General features: G+C 40.4%; 1 protein-coding gene across 1 annotated transcript in view; it reads left to right on the top strand.

The window, feature by feature from the left end:
- The window catches only part of CDC5L (cell division cycle 5 like), a 35,933-nt gene extending 18,624 nt beyond the window's left edge, over window positions 1–17,309 (top strand). The window contains exons 14-16 of the mRNA XM_074582050.1: window positions 853–1,050; window positions 14,752–14,964; window positions 16,724–17,309. Coding sequence (XP_074438151.1) covers window positions 853–1,050; window positions 14,752–14,964; window positions 16,724–16,828 — 516 coding nt within the window. The 3' untranslated portion in view covers window positions 16,829–17,309. The remainder of the gene's footprint in view (window positions 1–852; window positions 1,051–14,751; window positions 14,965–16,723) is intronic.
- The last annotated feature ends 2,251 nt before the right edge of the window (window positions 17,310–19,560 follow it).

Genomic DNA, 19,560 nt, shown 5'->3' with positions numbered 1-19,560 from the left:
TCTCATCTACTGATACCTGAATTACTTCCTGGGCATTATGCTTTTATAAAGCATATGTCTGCTAGTAGTAAGGTACCTAGGGAAATTTGTGGTGCACATATAAATCCTGTTGAAAGGGAAAACATGTACTTACAACCACTGAAGTCCAGCTCGGCAAAGACATTTTAGTTTTTTATTTTCAAATATAATTGGAAGGACCTGGGTACCTATGTAGTTTTTGTGGGCCAGGATAGTAAGAGTTGTGAGAACAACGTGAATCTTTTCAGTTCACTGTAAGTTACTTTGTAAACTAAACTGAAAGCAGCAGAGTGCTCATATCTTGGTAGTAGTTCTCTGGCAACAGAATGTGTGTTAGTTGAAGTCAGAGTAGTATTTCCTGCAATGGAGCTTATACAGCTCACCCGTTAATATTTAGAGTTGACTTTCCAGGTTGTGTGGAGAAGGGCAAGCAAAAGGAAATGAAAAGTGATTTTTGTTTCATGGAACAGCTGCTTCTGTCTGTACACTTCTCCCTCCCCTCAAGGTTCTTGCTTTTATCTCTTCTCTTCTGCAGCAAGATGAAGTATCTAGCTGTGCCACAGCTTTCATTAGCTACAGCAGAGTGATGTCAAGTTTTGCCAAATTATATAAAATGAGGGATAGTTGCGCTGTGAATAGCCTTCTAGCCTGGGTTTCATTTATAATCCACAGCATCTGTGTTAGATTTCATAGTTAGCTTAACCTGATGGTGAGCTTTTAGTATGAAAAGAGAAACTGCCCCCGTGAATTGCACACTGAAGGATTGAAAACAAAAGGAATTTTCTTGTATCCTGTGTATTGTAACTGCAATTTATTTCTTATCATTTCCAACAGGCACAGGATCTGCTGGCGCAAGAGATGGAAGTGGTAAAGCAAGGAATGGGGCATGGAGAGCTCTCAAGTGAAGCTTATAACCAGGTGTGGGAAGAATGTTACAGCCAAGTGTTGTACCTGCCGGGACAGAGCCGCTACACAAGAGCTAACTTGGCCAGTAAAAAAGACAGGATAGAGTCACTTGAAAAGAGGCTTGAGGTCAGTGTTGCTTTTTTCTGCTTTTTATACCCACTTTTTTTTTTTTAAGTTTCTCCCCGTGTGTTTTGTTTCTTTTTTTCCTGTGTAAGAGTTACAGATTACTTTATAAATCATTCAGGTCTTTTGGTGGGATTCCTTTGAAGAACTAGTTGAATTTTCCTAGGAAGTTCATAGGTGTTCTTCAGGTGTTTAAATCGCCGCCTCTCATGCTGCTCCTTTTCTTAAAATATCCCTAGAGTATTCATTCCCCCACATAGTTTTTCTTCGCACTATTAGCTGTAAGACTGCTTGTCTCACCCACTTTATTCTCAACTGGAGAGTAGGTCAGGTGCTGCTCTCTCTTAACTCCATAGGGATTTTTTTCTGTTTTCTTCATCTCCGCTATTAGCAGGCCGGATACCTGATCTTACTAGTTTTGCGCTCTGTCCCCGATAGTGGCCAGTATGAGATACTTCAGAGAAAGATGCTTAAAAACGACATCTTTGTCCCAAAACTCCTCTCAAGTTCTCTTTCAAACTTAAGATTTGGTTTCTGATTGACATACGTGAAGGTACAGATAGCCATGAAATCTTGACAGACTGGCATCCTCTGACAATTCCAGCAACTCACTCCAAAAAGAGAGATGAATGGATGTTTGTGATCCTGTTCCATTTTATCAGGAAATACTGCACGCAGTTTGAGTGCTATGGTAGGGCACTGGTACTAAGGGACCAACAACTGAAACTACATCTCTTTCTGCTGAGTTGTAGAATATGGCATTCTCCAGTGTCAACATGCTTTTATCAGTTTATTCAAAATGCAACAGTCACAGGCCTTAATGAGGCATTAAGATTTGGTAGAGTGTCCTGGAATGGAGGGCGTTGCGTGTGGAGAGGAAGGTGTTTTGGGGTATGGTGCACTGAGTAGAAGAAAGCAGTTCAGACCCTTTGACACTCATTTCCCTTGCCCTGTCCCCTCACTAGAGTTTCACCCAAACACTCCACACGAAATGCAAAAATATACAGCTTTCATGGTAAAAAGTAAGCTGGTTTTAAATGGTTTCTTCCCGCAGAGCATGTGTTTGTTCAGACTTGCAGTAAGTCGTTAACTGTTTTCCAAAATACCATTTTAGCTGAAAAGTCTCTAAATTATGCAGGCATGAGGTTATTTTTTTCCATGGTAAAAGGAAACTTTTTGTTAAAGTTCTTCTGTATTTAACATCAACATAACTACTGTTGCTAGAAGTAAACCTCCTCAAACAGCTACTACCACAGAATAACATGAGAGAGAGGCCAGAAAGGCTGAATTTTCGCTTGATTCATACACGTGAATGTGTGTTTTGTAAAGTCTGCTGGTCAAGAATATCGTCCAGGTATAGACTCCACCGTTGTTAGTCAACCAGTCTGGCCAGGAGCAGTTCACCTGCACGTAGCCCAGTAGCCGAGCGGTTTAGCATTAATACCAGAGCGCTTGTCGTGCAGCTGCTCACCCAGCAGAGAGCACCATTGCCCTGCCCAACGCTGCCCGCTGCCTGACGCTCTCCCCCACGCTCTGTTCTACTCTACTCTTTATTTTCACCAAAAAAACCCCAACAAACCCCACCCCTGTATCTGAGCACAGCAGCAGCCAGCTTGCATGGCAGCAGGGGCTGTGCTGGCATCCCGCCCGCAATCTGAGGGCTGTACCTAATTTGGGTACAAATGCTTTTGAAATTTAAATGTCTTGCGCCCAAAAGCTACGTTAGAAGTGCGTTATTAAAGTTGCAAAGTCAAACAGTCAAAGTCAGGGAATGCACAAACAGCCTTTTACTGGCAGCCTTCATTTGCCTATGCATATGCGTTATGAGACAGTCTTTAATTTCATGATTACAGCCTAGTTTTTCCACAGACTCATTTACTGCACAGGGTGGATGATACTTGCTTAATGAGTAGCTATTGAATATTTTGTTTTCTCTTTATTGTTCGGCGTGTGGCCCTGTGCCTTTAAGCTGCGCGCTATTTCTGCAGTCTGTGTTGGTTACTTCTGTGTGGGCTTTCTTGTGCTGTTGATTTCTCTTCATCTCCTCCCAAAATTTGAACGAGTAGTTGGTGGTGGGACGCTTATTAAGGATATTGAAGGGAAGAAAGTAAGGTCAAGTCATCCACTCGTCAAACTGCTGTTGCATTTCTTTGTTCTGTAAGTGCTGGTTGCTCCGTAGTCACAAGACAGTCACCCAGGAAGCAACATAAAAATCAGAGGTTTTGCCAAGAAAAAAAAACCCAAGGTTTCATTTGCTACCATGATTGCATGGGACTTCACGGAAGACAGTTAACAAAACTCAGCTAGCTGTGTCTGCGATCAGTCGCACTCCACGTCTCGCTTAGGTATCTGCATCTCTGCAGATTAACTGGGAGGTTGGAGCACTGCTCAACACGGCTAATTGTTTGGTGGACTTTGAGGAAAATGAGAGAGCGAGCTGGTGCACGTGTTCAAAATATCATACACCCCAATTCCGTCACGCACCCGGGGCCGGCAGGGCTTGCTGTGCCCCACACCTGCAGGTGCAGTGAAAATACTGTGCTGCCTTTCACAACTGGCTGTTTGGTGAGTGCAGGTGGACTCCGCAAAGTTAAACGTGAGCTGAAGATCTCTCCCAAGTGTGCGCAAAATGCAGTTTAGTGCAGCTTTGTTGCCTGACCTATTTAAAAGGCCCTTTCTAAAAGCAAGATATACAAGAACAGTTTTCTAAGTATAGGTCACCAGCTGAATCAGTTTTAAAATAATAAATAAAAAGCATGGCAGTTTAATGAACAAATGAATATACAATGAAGAAAGCACACCAATTTTTTTTTTTCCTAACCCCTTCTCAGCAATGTCAAAACCCACCTTCATTTTAATGTTTTCCCAAGGAAAATTGTCTGCAAGCAATATCAGTTGAAATGGATATTTTAATGGGAAGTATCAGACAACTTTAATGAAAAGCAGGGATATTAGCTCAGCTTTCAGTACCCCAAGATACTTGCTTGTACTCTTAACTTCCTTTGAGAGAAGAGCAGAAACTGTAAAATAGAGTTTGCCAGCAGCAGAAACTGACGTTGGTCAGCTTTTGGGGCTGCTTCTTCCCCTCTGTATTTCACTGAGATCATTAGGAAAAAAGCGTGAGAGTTTCATGATATTGGCTGATGGCAGCTGCGCGTCGGGTAGTCACTGTCTTAATACTTCCACGTGGGACTGCTAACACCCTGCAGATCCTGTGCAAAAAAAGCAGCTATTTCTACTGCTGTCTTCATTGCTCGGAGATCACTGGGTGGATTGATGGCGTGGACAAACCGTCGTCTTTCTCTAATTGGCCTGTTTTCACTGCCTGAGTGATTTAGTGGTGGCAGCCTTGTATATGTTGACATGACATTTATCTTTCTGGAATTGATGGTGATATCACAAACAGATTTGTGCTGTTATTGATGAACTTGAGGAGGCCAAGTGGAGCAGTTGTGGAGAGCTTCTGTTTGGCTAGATATCCTGTCCAGGCAGCAGCAGCAGCAATGCACAACTCGGCAATAGTTTTAATACTGGAATGTACTGCTATGTATTAGTAATACTTTTCACTTCTTTATTTTGAGGATTTGGGACTTCTTGAACGTGTTACCTAACATGGCTTAAGAGCATCAAAAGATTAGTATGTGAACTTTTTTTTTGCATTACAGATGGGGAGTTTCAGGTCGATGCAGGCAAACCCCCGTGACCTCACTCTGTCTCTCTGGTACAGCTTAAATTTGCTTGAAACCTGTCAGGATTTTCTGAGCTTCCCAGTAGCTTCTGGAAGTCTAGCATATTTGTTCAAGGCTAGGCTACGCTGCAGAACTAGGCTTTTCAGAAATGGGACTTTTCTGATGCTCACAGTTGCATTTAGTAACTGCTTCAGTTCCCCGCAGCAGCTTGTATTCTCTTCTCTTCCAAGCAATATATTTATAAAGAAAAGCATTCCTACCTAAGCAGTATGTTAAACTAGGAACCTTATCAGATGAAACGAGGTAGTAAAGGCATCTATTTAACAAGCTACTTGCTTCCTTTCATAGTTTGTAACGTAGAAACTTCCTGCCAGCGTTACTTTTCCTTTGAAGACAGTTCATAATGTTGGCTTGCAGCATACAAATATTTTTATTCAAACTGTGGTCGTTAACATCATCATTTCAGTTGATTGCTAAATTATAAGCACTACTGAAAGTCTACAGGGGAGGAAGCTCTAGTTACACTGTCTACACAAAGCGTAGTAAATTATCTATACTTTGCAATATCCAGGATACACCGAGATAGTAATTTACCAGACCAAAGTGTCCATTTTTGCTTTTTAGTTGCAGCTCAAGTCCTCTAAATTAATTTACATTGAAAACTGGTTGCTTAGCTGGAGTTTTATGGCTTACATGGTACGCTCTGCTGCAAGGTGTATTACTTATTAGTTTATTGGAAATTGTATTTTAATTTCTCTCTGTAGTTTACGTGCTTCTAAAGCTTGCGGTTTCTTTTGGATTTCCAGGTGTGCTCTTACTGAGAAAGAACCTGGAGAAAATAAGAGCATTTATAAGACTAGGAATAGAGAAATCACTCGTAAAACTAAAATACGGTGGAATCCCTGAGTAGCCTGCTTTTATGGAGACATATATTCATTTGTACTCCTGTGTTGCCTTTGTCACTGTCAAGCTGCTCAGAATCTGATAGAGCTGACTGTTTATGCAAGACCACTGTTGCAGTGTCTGATCTCTGCTTAACATACGGGTGATCATCAGAGTACATGTATTTAGCGTAGCAGTTCTGGGGGGGTCTATACTTCTCTCGAGAAACAGAGATACCTGGCAGATCCCTTAGGATTTGTTTTTACCTGTGTGTGAAAACACTTTTCCCGTTTACCGGAATGATTACCATGCCGTTTGTGCTGTAGCTAGGATGCTCTAACATTTTTAGCTTGTGCCAAAAAGGGTCAGTGCTGCTTATTTTTCTCCAGCTGCCCCCTGCCATTATGTCTGACCTTGTACCAGTGCTCTAGTAACTCTGTGGTAATCTGGATCAGTTCATTGAATTGGCAGAAAATTAATTATTTTTAGATTAAGCAGCAGACCCATTTCCACAGTAGCCAGATATTAGATCAGCTTAGCTATAACACATCACATCTTTGCTTGCCGAATGTTGGGGTATTTGTGAGATCTACAATAAAGGTAACGCATAACCTATAACGAGGAAAGGAATAAATAAAGGGTTTTGTATTTCCAAGGATAACTTTTGTCTACAGGAAGAAAAAATGTGACAGGGAAGATAAACGCATTTAGCCAGAAATCTTTTCTTTCTAGTGCAGGTGAGTATTTATTGCCTGTTTTTGAGCAAGTCCCATGAGTTCAGATTTGATACACCTTATTTTAGCCTCCTAACTAAAACAAAGCTGCAATTGCCTTAGGCTCCCTCTGTTTCAGGTAGAGACCGAAGCACCCCTTGGGAGCAGCTTGGCCCATTTAAGAGCTGAATTTCCCTCTCGAGTTTCCTGTTTTTCTCTTTTTATTACAGAGGCACCTAGAGTACCTCAGATCAGTGAAACAAAACTAGGTCTTAATGTCTCCCTTGGTTCATCTGTCACTAGAAAAGGAGTAATGTCTACCTTATGGGGCTCTGTAGTTCTGCTTGTGAAGCACTTGCAGACCTGTGACTGAAAATCACCACCTAAAACTGCTAAATCTTTAAGTGTACTCGTACTACCTGGAAAGTAGTTGTTTTTTCCATTTACAGCTGCTTGAGTTGAGCTGGAGCTTTGTATCTTTGTGTGTTAGAAGTCCAGAAAAAAAAATTGTTTATGGTCCTTCAGGTGAATTAATTTACTATGTCCCTGTTTTTTTCCCATAAATTACACTTACAGTTACCAAAACCTTCATCACCATGAGCAGGAAGGAGGAAAGCAGCTCTAGTTTTATTCAAATGTAACTAGTCAACTCTTAAAGCAATGACATTTCCCAAACTACCAGTTGAACAGCTTTGGGAAACAACTGAACTTTTGCTGTTAAATACTGCCTTTCAGAGGAAAATGCTACTAGTTGGTTTTATACCAGTTCTCTTACTACCTAACTGACTTTGGGACGTTTGGAAAGAAGTAGATGAACGCCAGAGGTTTCTTCGTATTCTTATTTCTGTGATCTTGCCTATGAGTCTGAAATTTGTCTTCAAATTGGACGGCTGTGCTAGCCATTCTTCTAAGGTCATAATTTGGGGGGGGAGAGGGCTGGAGAGCTTTTTGTATAGTAAAAAGTCTTTTTTTTCCGCCTGTCCTCAGTCCAGGATGTACCAAAACGTTGGAAATGAGCAATGAAAAAGTTATTTAAAAATAAGCTTAGACTGCATAGCAGTTACTTTTTCTTTGGCCAGTTGCTTTTAGTCTAGTGGGAGGTTTTTTTCCTCCATGTCTAAACCCATCGATTTCCTCTGTGGTGCTTGGTGAAATCAGGTTTCACATTTGGAAATGTAGTTCATAATGGGAATTTATGTGCTTAGAAATAAAGTTCAGCATTGACAAAGCTCTTCGTTGCGAACGGCCCTTGCACAGCGTCACTGTTGAAAATTGTATTTGGACAGAGAAAAGTATAAATTGATGTGGTCTTTTGCTGAAATCTACCTCATCTGCAGACCTGCTGCTCTTTAAAGCCTGTCCTAACGCGAAGCAGTGTCAGAACCTGTGAATGTTGGGCCAGTGTGACTTGCTGCTCACAAAGCAACTTGTTTTATTTATACTTGTGTTGTAGTAGCTGCTGGAATAGAGTACTAGTGACCGCTGCAAGCTCATCATGGGGCTTCTGCTCTGTATTGAGAGGGAGCCAGGCTGGTTTTGCTAACTTGTTTATTGCGTGAGCTTCCACAAGATTGTTAGCCTCTTCTCTGGAGGAGACCAGTCCAAGAACTCTGGGTTTGCAGTGAGAGTTTTTGAAGGTAATTACACTGTGCTCACTGCCGTATTATCTCGTCAGACACAGCAGTAAGGCATGTTTGCTTGCAGTTAATCAAAGCTTTTAGCCTGAGGTAGTTGTTGCTGTCTGTGATCTTACTGTATTTTTTTTTTTTTTTTTTTGCCGGGGAGAGTTAGAGAGTTTTCAGAAAAGCTTAGTAAAATTATTTGTTCTTAAGCTGTGCTCTTCTAGATGTGTTTCTACTTTGATATATGGGTTCACTGATAATACTGCTAGTCTTAAAAGCAATTCCCAAATAAAAATGCTCAAAATGGGCTTTAATGTCATCATTGTAGATCAGCAGCGACTGCTAATTTATCCAGTAACTTTCTGGACTATTTTAGATTTAGATAGTTGGATGCTATGAACTTCTGTGGGAACACTTGCTTTTGATATATCCTATACTGTCTTTACTCAACAGTCCTACCAACTCGTGTTATGACATTTGAAGGCAAGTAATCATAATTTCAGAAACATAGTTCACATGGAGATTGCTCTTGGGTTGTTAGTTTTACTGTGAGTAGAGAGAATAGCCTTCTGCAGATATGAGGAAATCGTAATGATACATGATCTACATAACAAAGTACAATATAGGAGTTTATGTTGAGGCTTCCCTGTTAAATTGGGGAAAGATAACTTTATATTCCCGTACAAGCTTTGAACATTTGGTCTAGTTTCAGTTGCAAAGTTGCAGTTGCATACCAGCAGTGCCTTAATTTGACAATAACCTATGACTGAATCTTTTCATGAAAAACTTTGTGTGATCCCAATCAACTAGAATTACATCCTACTTTGTCATCTCTTGGGAAGTTACATGCTCTGTCCCTTTTTGACTTCGCTGGTACCGCTAAGCACCTTTTCTTAATAATTGTCCTACCTTGTCGTACGTTAAGTAAGCACCATCTTTAGTGTCGCAGCAGTGCTAAAATTGTGTCAAGCCATGGAGTGGTTTCAGTTGATTAGCTGAGCTAGTGCTAGTGTTGATGTCAGTTTGATAGATTAAGTTCGTATTGTTCTACACTGGAAATGCAGTTTTTTGTTTGCAAGTAACCCCGAGCCTCAGTTTCCAGCAGAGATAACAGTTATCTTTTAATAACTCATAAGTAAGAGATAGGCTCTACAGAGAGTTTTGCCTGGTTAAACAGTAGACAGATGAAACCATGTTTCAAGACAAAAAAATGGAGAATTCTGTCCAAGAGCGTGGAAATATATTTTCAAATTCAGCAATTAATGAATTTTTGTTTAAAAATGTGCTATTGTAGAACGCACGAAACTTGTAAGGGCAGATCGCCTAAACATGAACCTAAACAACTAGTGTTAGTTCATCGTTGTCTCCGGGGTGGTTTGAAATGCTGGTGAAACCTGTTGGGTGTAACCTGGCGTGGAGCAGAAGGCTGTCATCTTAGTCTGCATTGTCTTGTTCCAACCGCTCTGACTGAGCCAAAATGAAGCAAGTTCACAAACCTTACTATTTAAATTTAGGTAATCCAGCTCCTGCCAGCAGAATTGAGTATGGGAGGGCCGCTTGTGGGTCTGAGGTGAGGAAGGAAGTTATAGTAGTGTTTGGAGTAGTCCTATATAGATTCCAAGAGTAACCAATTCAGCCAGCGTAGCTGAAGCTGGCAGGGGATTTCTCTGCGCAAGCAAAGCAGCTTTATGATGATATGTTGATTCTCCAAGGTCACAGAACAAGCTGATTTACTTTTGACTGTGGGTCTGGTAAGAACATGCAGCGGTTTTTATTCCATGTTTTTTTAATCCATCAGGCGTGATTAAGAAGATCAATTAGAAGACAAGAGAGCTTAATGTTGTTTAGGGATTACCAGAAGCTCCACACTTAATCGAAGGAAAACAAAACAGTCAGTACAGGGAAGAACAGCCCTTTGAAGCAAGGAGGGGTGTCCTCAGTAGACTTAGTGAGATGAGGAATTGTGAAAATGCACTTTTGAAGGCACTTGAGCCCTTCCTTCCTCAGGGCTGGTTTTTCTTAAATCTTTCCCAGTGGGTGTTTGCTCTCATAAGCAGTGTTTCCCTGTTCTTTGTTGTCCTTAGTTAAACCTTACAACTAACCTCCTATCTAAAATTTCCTTGCCAAATTTAAATCCTTCTTCCTTTCTGAGTGGACAGACTAATTTTTCACAGTGATCTTTGGGATGTTTAAAACATGCTGTTGTCTCTTTCTTCATTTTCTCTATTTTGGTTAGATGGAGAAAAAAACAAACAAAAACACTCCCTGTTTTTTCAGTCAGTCTGGCTTTTCTAGGTCATGTTTTATAAACCTCTGATTATGTCTGTTGCTCTGTTTCGGTTTCTCTTCTTTAGATCTCTAGTGTAGTATTGAAAACCAAACGCAACTCTGCTAGGCATGAGGGAAGGCTTTTACATAAGAGATTTGGGATGGAATGAGGCTCTCGCACTTGCCCTAACATCATAGATCATTTTACCCCATGTCTGTACATGCTGTTCTCGTTTTGCTGTAGCTGGTACAAAAGTCAGCGGAACCAAAGCTGGCCAAGGAGCAGTACAAAATAAATAACTAAGTGGAGAAATCTTTCAAATGTCTTTACATTTTCTGCCTGGTTCAGGGGGGAAATGGTTGTCAGATTTTACTGAAATCTATTTCTTAGCTTTAAGCAAATAATGTAGACTACTGTTTAAACACACCTCTTCGTAACTGCTTGGAATTTTTAGCTTGGTATCTGAGCCTTAAAATTTTACGAAGCTTGAACTAAAATTATATGCAGTTGTTGGCATTAATGCAGCAGTCAGCAATTTTTAATAAATAGTATTTGTTACAAAAGCTGAGACCTCCTTTTGACCTTTTCCTAGTAGGTCCTAAAATCTTGTAGTTGGGAGGGAAGAGGAAAGGTGGTGAGTGTTCACATTTCTCTCTATAAGCAGAGAAGGAAGAAAGGGCTGTTATTTCTGGGTTTAGATACTTGGAAGGCTTTTTTTTGCCTTTTTTTCTTTCCTCTCTTCTTATTTTTCTTTTTAGTGAGGCCTGTGATAATCCAAGATAGACAAGGAACTGAGTAGAAAAGCAAGGGCCGAACAGCAGTATACAACCTAAGGAGGTCTAGTAGTTAAAAATAAGAATCTATATCCAGAACAACTCGGAAATATTAAGTCCGGTTCTCATTGTCTGAAAATTTCAAGAGTGCTTAAATGATCAGTATCTGATACTATAATAAGCATTAGATTTGAACTGACTTTGTTTTTTCTTGGAGAAAAAAAAAATGCTTTTTTATATCTCATACATTGAAATAGTACACACTTGGGGTGGGATTGATCCACCTCACCTCAGGTAACGGTGTCTGAGCAAGCGGTCTGTGCTTCCAGCTCAGCCGGTGAAGAGCACTTCAGCGCCGTGCTCGGCCTTGTTCTGAGCCCTGGATCAGGTGAGCCATGCCCTGGAGTTGCCAGTTTCTCTCCTGATTATGGAAGGACCCTGTGTGACAAGCTCAGATGTTGATGTCTAAAGCCAAGCAAAGTGAATCCCAGCTGAAGCGTGTAAAAGTGCGAGAGCAACCCAGTCCTACCACTTCAATTGCAGATACTTAGAGCATGCAGATAATTCAGGATTTCTGACCTCAGTGCCCTGATCCAGTCTCTTTTCTGTATGATGGAGATAGCGCTTATAACTGTTATTTCATGTCCTCGGGTACTCAGTGTTTCACACTTTATTAGAAAATTAGGCCCTTGACAAATCTTCACTTGGGGTAACAGAATAGTGGAATTTTTCTAAACAGTCTTTTTTAACCGGTTCTAGAAAAGTGATGTTCTGACTGGAGTTTCATTTTACTCCCGGCTCCAGACTCGACATTGTCTGTAATGCTGTGAAACAACATGGGACAATTGGTCGTTGTTACATTAGACCTCTGTCGCAGACAAAATTCTGTTTGCCTGTTCATCCATCTATTCCATGATCTCTAAATGTCAGGGGCTCTCAACACAGGTTCTTCATCCAAGAAACAGTAATTGGAAAATAGTTCATTTACCACACAGCTGTATTTGTTGTTGCAGTAATAGCATATTATTTACCAGTGAAGACATTTAAAGCTTTCATACTTTTCCATCAGAGAGTATCCTCACAAATCCCTAATCTATTTATTTAATTTTCTCTAGATTTGTATAAATATTGAAAAAGAGGCGCCTTTCTGTATGCTTAAAGCACCTTGGGCATAGCTTAAGTCTACATTGCAAACAGAATCTGAAAAGCACAGCAGTCTGCATCTCTCTCCCCAGGAGCAAACTAGGCAGCTCAGAAAGTCAAATTTCTCTTTCATTCAACCATTAACAGTTTTCTCCCCTGACCATTCACTTTGTTTATCTCTGCACCACCTACTAAAACTGTTTTAAATGGGTGAATAAATTATTAAGGAGTGTAGGGTATTTTACAGAAACATGTAGCTGTATAATAGTGTGTACTTTAATAAAGTTAGATGGTTGAAAGGTTGATGAAATGCCCTTTGCAATTGCTTGGTGCATAAGACTGTGATGGCTGCACTAGTCCTTGTGGCTGGGGTTGTCTGGCTGACTGTAGGAGACAGATCAGAAAGTAGTTCCTTCTCAACGGAGTGTAGTTTCATTGGTAAAAGATGGCGTCTTGCGTAATTGTAGGGTTCAAAGCAGTGAAAAGCTTTGAAGAGTAGATTTAGATTAGATTAGGTTAGATATCAGGAAGAAATCCTTTACTGCGAGGGTGGTGAGACCCTGGCCCAGGTTGCCCAGGGAAGCTGTGGATGCCCCATCCCTGGAGGTGTTCAAGGCCAGGCTGGACGGGGCTTGGAGCAGCCTGGTCTAGTGGGAGGTGTCCCTGCCCAGGGCAGGGGGATGGAACTAGATGATCTTTAATGTCCCTTCCAACCCAAACCATTCTAAGATTCTGCGATTCTACTTTTTGGTTGATCAGTGGTAATTCCTTTGTATATAAGAACGTTCACCAGCAAAGCTTTGATTTTCAACGAAACAAGGCAAGGACAGGTAATTTAGCCACTGTGCTTCCAAATTAGGTTTTTATATTTTAACACTTACACGTTTTTCTTCATCTCCTGCACTAAAATATCTTTAACTGTGGCAAAAATCAAAATCTGAGAAGCCTGATTCCTTTTTTGTTGAGTTTGGCATCTTTCGCACAATGCTTTCTGAAAAAAAGGATGTTCTTTCATTTTATTTTATTTTTTTAAAGGAAGTAGCATTAAAAAAAAAACAGCCAGGAACCTTATGTCCATATTTAGAGATGTGAAATGCCCACAGTTTTGCTCGGTGGTATGGTCCTGTGTTATTTGTTGGTTTGTGATTCAGTAGCAGAGATTTCTTCGATGCCCGCTATCAGGCTTTAAAAATGCTGATGGCTATTTCATGCTTTCACTGCTCATTTAATTTTGCCCTACTGAATAAATGTATAAAAAATACACAAAGGCTTCTGTTACCTTTGCTAATTTATAAGTATTATATAAATATTTATAACATGTTAACATGAATATGCTTGTTTATTTGCGTTGTGTCCCAGTTGGCAGAATTTTGTCATTTGTATCACTTGTCCGTTTATGGATTATGTCTGGATTATGGTTTTAGAGGACTGACCTGGACAACTTTGGGGAAACTAAGTCTTCTAACTGCAGGGCACACCAGGTAGCGCTTACTAGAATGATGCAGGAAGGAGAGCTTTTGTTTCCTGATATTGGATTTTCTTTTGTTTCCTGAGGTTAGGGTTAGGGTTCCATCCAACCTGACACTCAATAAATAAAGTAATCTCTCCAGTGTTCAGCTACTGAGACATTTGAATCCAAGTGGTCTTTCTAGGATGCTTTATGATGACAGCAGGAATGAAGGGTCCACCGTCCTTTGAGTTCTCATCGTGGCACCTGGGTTCTTCTCAGGATCGTGACCATGGGGTTTTTTGTTTGTTTTGGGGTTGTTGGTTTTTTTTGTTATTTATTTGCCTTTCATACCTTTTAGAAGCAGACAGTAGTTGGTGTCTCCATCCTGCCCCACCTCTCTGAGTTATCAACATTTAGTCTTCCTGATACTGGATTTTCTTTTGTTTCCTGATATTTCTCCTTTGAGCTGTCCTGAGAAAGTTCATGCAGATAGGTGGTAGGATTTAGTTGCCATTTTAAGTCCTTCTGCTGTTCCTTGCAGTGCTTCCATGCCCCGACATTGCCATTCCTTTGCCAGTCAAACCAGTCTAAATGTTTTCATTATGGTTCTCTGCACCAGAGAGGCAGATTCGGAGCTGCCTTAAGGTTCCCGATTGCGTCTTTACTTTATGGAATATGATTTAGATGAATCCTATTGGGATGGCCAGAAGGATTGAAAGATGTGACTGTTTTTGCAGACTAAGAATAGAATTTTGAGAAGGAGGAATATAGTATCTTTATTTAGTTTTCCTTTAGTTAAGGCAAAGAACGTCTCCTGTGTAAGTGGGATATGGCGTAGCGAGCTATCATGTGACTTGGCTGCTTGCTTAGCTCAGCAACAGCAACAATTCCTGTCTAAAAAGCTGTATTTATACAGTGTCATCACCCCTGTTCTGGCCTAGTGGACTTCACCCCTGGAAGAATGTAATGACATTGTATGTAAAGGTTTTAATCCAGAAATGTAGGTCATTGTAAAATGTGCAGTATGATTTTTTTAATAGAAAGCAAAGAACTCAAATCAACTATATGTTTCCACAGATATATCTTCACTTTTTAAATTTTATTAGGTTTTTTAACTTACGATTTCTGCTTAAATAAAACAATTCTTGGGTTCCTTCTGACAGATAAACAGAGGTCACATGACAACTGAAGCAAAGAGGGCTGCCAAGATGGAGAAGAAGCTCAAGATCTTGCTTGGTGGTTATCAGTCTCGAGCAATGGGCCTCATCAAACAATTGAATGATTTGTGGGACCAGATCGAACAGGCACATCTGGAGCTACGTACTTTTGAGGAACTGAAGAAACATGAAGATGCTGCAATCCCACGGAGACTGGAGGTGAGATTCCTAAATGCCCTTAGATCAAATACAGGCACTTTGTGGAAAAGATGGTTTTACGATGCATGGGCTCTGAGGTTCACAGCCTGAGTTTGTATGAAGTTTTTAATGGTCTTTTTAAATTATACTTTTGGCTATTACCAGACTCTTCTGCCGTTCACTTCAATGTCAAAGATTCTGTGACACGTTACAAGCTGGGACTAATCTACTAGTGTGTTCTTTCACTTTATTTTTATTTTATTTCCTCATGTGGCTTATTTTATTAATCTTTGGCAATGCATGTCAGCAGAAGTTCCATATCTATCTTAATTTGGCTTGTTTTGGTTTTAATTACCGTTAGAATATACGGTAGATCCAAAACTTGTGTAAAGCCTCCTGCTTTCCTAAAAGTCGGTGGGCCAAATGCCAGTATATACTACAGGAGATTCTCCTTTCTTTTCACATGTTGATTGTATTCCTTCCTGAAGCCATGTCGTTGTTGTCAGACTTCCAAATGGCTGGACTTTTATAAATCAATACAATAACACCATTTCAGTACTGGCTTTCAAAGTGGCTCTTGGTTTCGGAAGCTGAGCAGTTGTTCTGTGATTATATTTTTGAGCCATCCTCAGAGTTAAGGCCTTTTGCCTGCAGTCCTGTTGCTGGCTAAAACCATGTATGTGTGATCTGGACCATTGCTCCTGAATAGCAACACTTGCCTTACTGGCCTCTAGCTGGTTGGCGTGGTTTTGAGGAGGAAGATACCTCTTAAGCAGACTTAACTGCAGCCCGGAACTAGCAGAGGCAGCGAACGCCGCTGTTCTTAGTTTAAGCATCACCAGCATGTTCTCTGCTTTATTCAGCTAACAAGGCAATCCCTAACCAAGACTCAGTCCTCAGCCTGAGCCAGTGCCAGAAATAAGTTTCCATTTCCAAGAAATAAGTGCTCATCTGAGCACAATTCGTTTTTCACTTTTTTTTTTCTCCCAGAAGAGGGGGTTCCATTGAGTCTAAATCTTCTCAAGCACTTGCCGTAAAAAAGATAAAATGTATCAGTTCTTAATACTGATTTTGTGAAGACAGCTTAGAGATGCTGATAGATGTGTTTACAAACCCAAAAGCGATTAATTGATTTAGTAAAAGTTAATGGTAAAAATGTATTAAATAGCGTGATAGCTGCTAATAGCACCTGGTTTTATTAAATGGTACTTTACTTCGGGCTAATCCTCAGAATACATTTATTATTTATTATTATTATTATTTATTTGTGTCTCTTCTGAAACAAGAACGTAAGGGGATTAGATGAACTAGCCGCTGGCAGTTTTAGAACGAGTAGTTCTTCACACACTGCGTAGTTAGCACTTAGCAGAAGGCGGCCTGTGGAAGGCTTTGTTGCAGGATGTTGAGTTAATTAGGAAGGTTACCCAAAAAAGGTTTTGAACAAATTCATGGAAGAAGGATCCATGGGTAGCGGTTAAATACAGTGCACTCCTTGCGGCAAATTTCCATTTTGAAATCTCTCCTTTTGAAGCTTTTGAAGCATTAACTGCTATCAAAAACGGGGGAAGATACCTTATATTCGAAGTAAGATAATGGCGATTCTTGATACTCTGCATCAACTGCTGTTTTGCATTTGTATTTAAAGTCACTAATTTTAGCATAACTGTCTCAATTCAGACCCCTTCCTCTGAAGGAAGTGAAATATAACCTTTGCTAAAGATACTCATGGGTGTGACTATTGGAAGAACTGACTAGTTGCTTAATTATGTTTTCCTTTCAGTGTCTGAAGGAAGATGTGCAGCGACAGCAGGAGAGAGAAAAGGAGCTCCAGCAGAGATTTGCTGACTTCATGTTGGATAAAGAGACTTTTCAAGCGAAGTATTAGAGCACAGAATTCCATTTGTCACCGATGTAACATTTTTAAAGTGTACAGATACTTCTCCAGCAGCTTTTGCCATCAGTTGCAAAAATCAAGTGTAGTCTGCTATTCGCATCTTGTCAAATTTTGTTCTTCCTTTAATGGACTATTCCAATTGCTCTAGGTATGAATGGCTTTGTCTAGTATTAAAAATGAGATTGAAATGTCCAAAATTTTAATAAAAGGAAAAAAAAAAAGTTACTCTGGTATGATTTTAGACATGTCTTCATTTGCTAGGATTATCACATTATTCCTAGTGTTTTATCAGTCTTAAAACCTGTAAGATACATGCCTGCAAAATAACGTCTTTTGAATAAACCTGGAATGTTAAAAAATAATTAAGAAAGAAAATGCCTTTCTTTTAATTAAAATGGAATCCTCCCCCGTCCCAGGCCTCTCTTGTGTTTCTGGTAAATTGTCTTTCTTCCCTTCCCCTGCTGCTGCTTTTATTTTCCAAGACTAATTTGTAATAGGAAGGACCTGTGCGGGATAGTTGTGATCCATGTAATACCATGTTCCTGATTCTTCTCTGTGCCTGTGTCTGAACGCTCTCATTTATATCAAGATATTCAGGTGGTCCTGCTGACAGTACACATAACTTCACCATCCTCAAACGCGGTAGGTTTAAGTTTTATAAAAGCACCCAGCATAGCCTAACTGTTCCCATAGATTTCAACAGAAGATGTACCCTTTTCTCAGAACTAATGCTTTTAAAATAATCTGTGCATAACGTGTGTTCCCTCCATCTGGTTGATGAAATTTTTCCTGCAGTTTGACTTTTAGACAGTGGGCTGAAGGCCTCGGGTAACGTCACAGTTCCCGAACCTTGTGGAAGATGGTCGCGGAGGCTGTGTCTTACGCATCACAAGGACTGGAACTCAGTTGCGTGTTCTGTTCGGTTTTTAGAATTGTCCTTTGCTCCATTCTGGCTCCGATCAACTGGCATTCTCAAAGCACCTCCAGGTCCTGTTGCTCCTTGAGAGCTGGCTAGTCGGGATGCTTTGTTGTCCAGAGCAGCCCTGGAGTGGGGTGGAGAAAAGCTCCATGTTTGCTCCTCCTCTGACCGCATCTCAGCAGGTTTTCATTTTCCTCACTACTTTGACTGTTCTTCTGAAGGGTAAGGATGGCATTATCAAAAGGTGCGAATGCCTTTTCTTCCTATTCGTTAAGGTACTTTTCCAAATCTCATCCAAAATCTTTCTCTGACTAGTGTTCAGTCAGACCACACTTGAGTTAAATGTTACCGTTTAAAATTTTATCAGCTATTCCCAATGCTTCTGATATATGCATTTGCCAGAGTCAGGCATCTTGTTAGAGGATTACTTCGATGTTTTTATTGTTGTGTTCATCACTTCTTCAGGGATCTTATGTTCAGTTTTTACACTTTGGGTGTTTCGAGCAGTTGTTTGTGGAAATGCACGGAGAGAAGGGCAAAAATGTGTATTGTTACCGGCACAGAATTCAGCAACTAAATACATCGAGTTGCATGCATCGTGCTATTTTGCTTTAATACGTTTGAATTTAAATAAGGACTTTGCTGTTCGCAATTTTGCCGTGTTACAGAACGTCGCTTTGTTCAGGCCTTGGGAAGATGCCTTGGGGACGCTGTCAGGGTTGTGGTTGTGTAGCTGTTTAAGCGCCGTCCACGGTGACCGATGGTAATCAGAGAGGTTTTTCAAAGGCAACCTGTCTGATTTCTGATTGCTGGTACGAGCAGTTTACACAGCCAGCCTTGGAATATCTTTCCCTTTACTCACCAGGACATCATTCTTCTGAAGTATTAATGCAATTATAGACTACATACTTCTAAAAATGTGTTAAATATTTAACTAAACCAGAGCACATCTGGAAAGCAGTATTAAGCATCAATCTTTTAGCATATGGGGTATTTTAGCTTGGATAGTTATACCCAAAAGGAAAAATCATATAAATGCATATCATGACAGTTCTTGTGGTTGTGTGGTAGCTAAGAGATATTAACAGAAAACCCTTGTAGGTTTACCAATACCACAACTACAATTATTTCCTTTCTTTTTAGGGCTGCAGCAGAGCTTCTTTTGATGTTTCCTGTATTTTTGACAGCTTCAGAGCTAGACAGGTATTCAAACATTCTGCTTTAGCAAATACTTTTAATGGCAAATTCAGAAAGACTGATAAATTGCAAAAGATTTTTCTTTCTTGAAATGCATATAATTAACCAATCGTTAATTGTGGCAGATATGCATTTGTCGCATGCAACATAGCGAATATGAGATTGTTATATTCGAAAGGTACCTGCAGGAGGTTTGTTCAGTGTCTTCTCCAGTTCAGTTTGTTCAGACAATGCTTAAGCAAGTTCACTGTGTTCCTTGTCTCTGGTCAGAGTTTTTGTCCTGAAGTTGTGGGTGCCCCATCCCTGGAGGTGTTCAAGACCAGGCTCGATGGGGCTTGGAGCAGCCTGGTCTGGTGGGAGGTGTCCCTGCCCAGGGCAGGGGGTTTGGAACCAGATGATATTTAAAGTCCTTTCCAACCCAAACCATTCTATGATTCTAAGTTTCTGCCTATCTCCACAATGAAACAAAACTAATGGAACAAAGTTTCTTGCCTTGTTGTACCCTGCTTTGGCTTCTTTACCTGCCTTGAGCCGCTGAGAAATCCTGCTGTGAGCCAGGGAGAAACCCTTTCGGATAGTCAAGGCCCCACGGTGCTTCTTGAGCTCA

This window comes from Larus michahellis, chromosome 3 (assembly GCF_964199755.1).
Source record: "Larus michahellis chromosome 3, bLarMic1.1, whole genome shotgun sequence".
Classification (NCBI taxonomy): Eukaryota; Metazoa; Chordata; class Aves; order Charadriiformes; family Laridae; genus Larus; species Larus michahellis.
The sequence above is the reverse complement of the archived record's forward strand: the minus strand, read 5'-3'. Positions and strand labels throughout refer to the sequence as shown.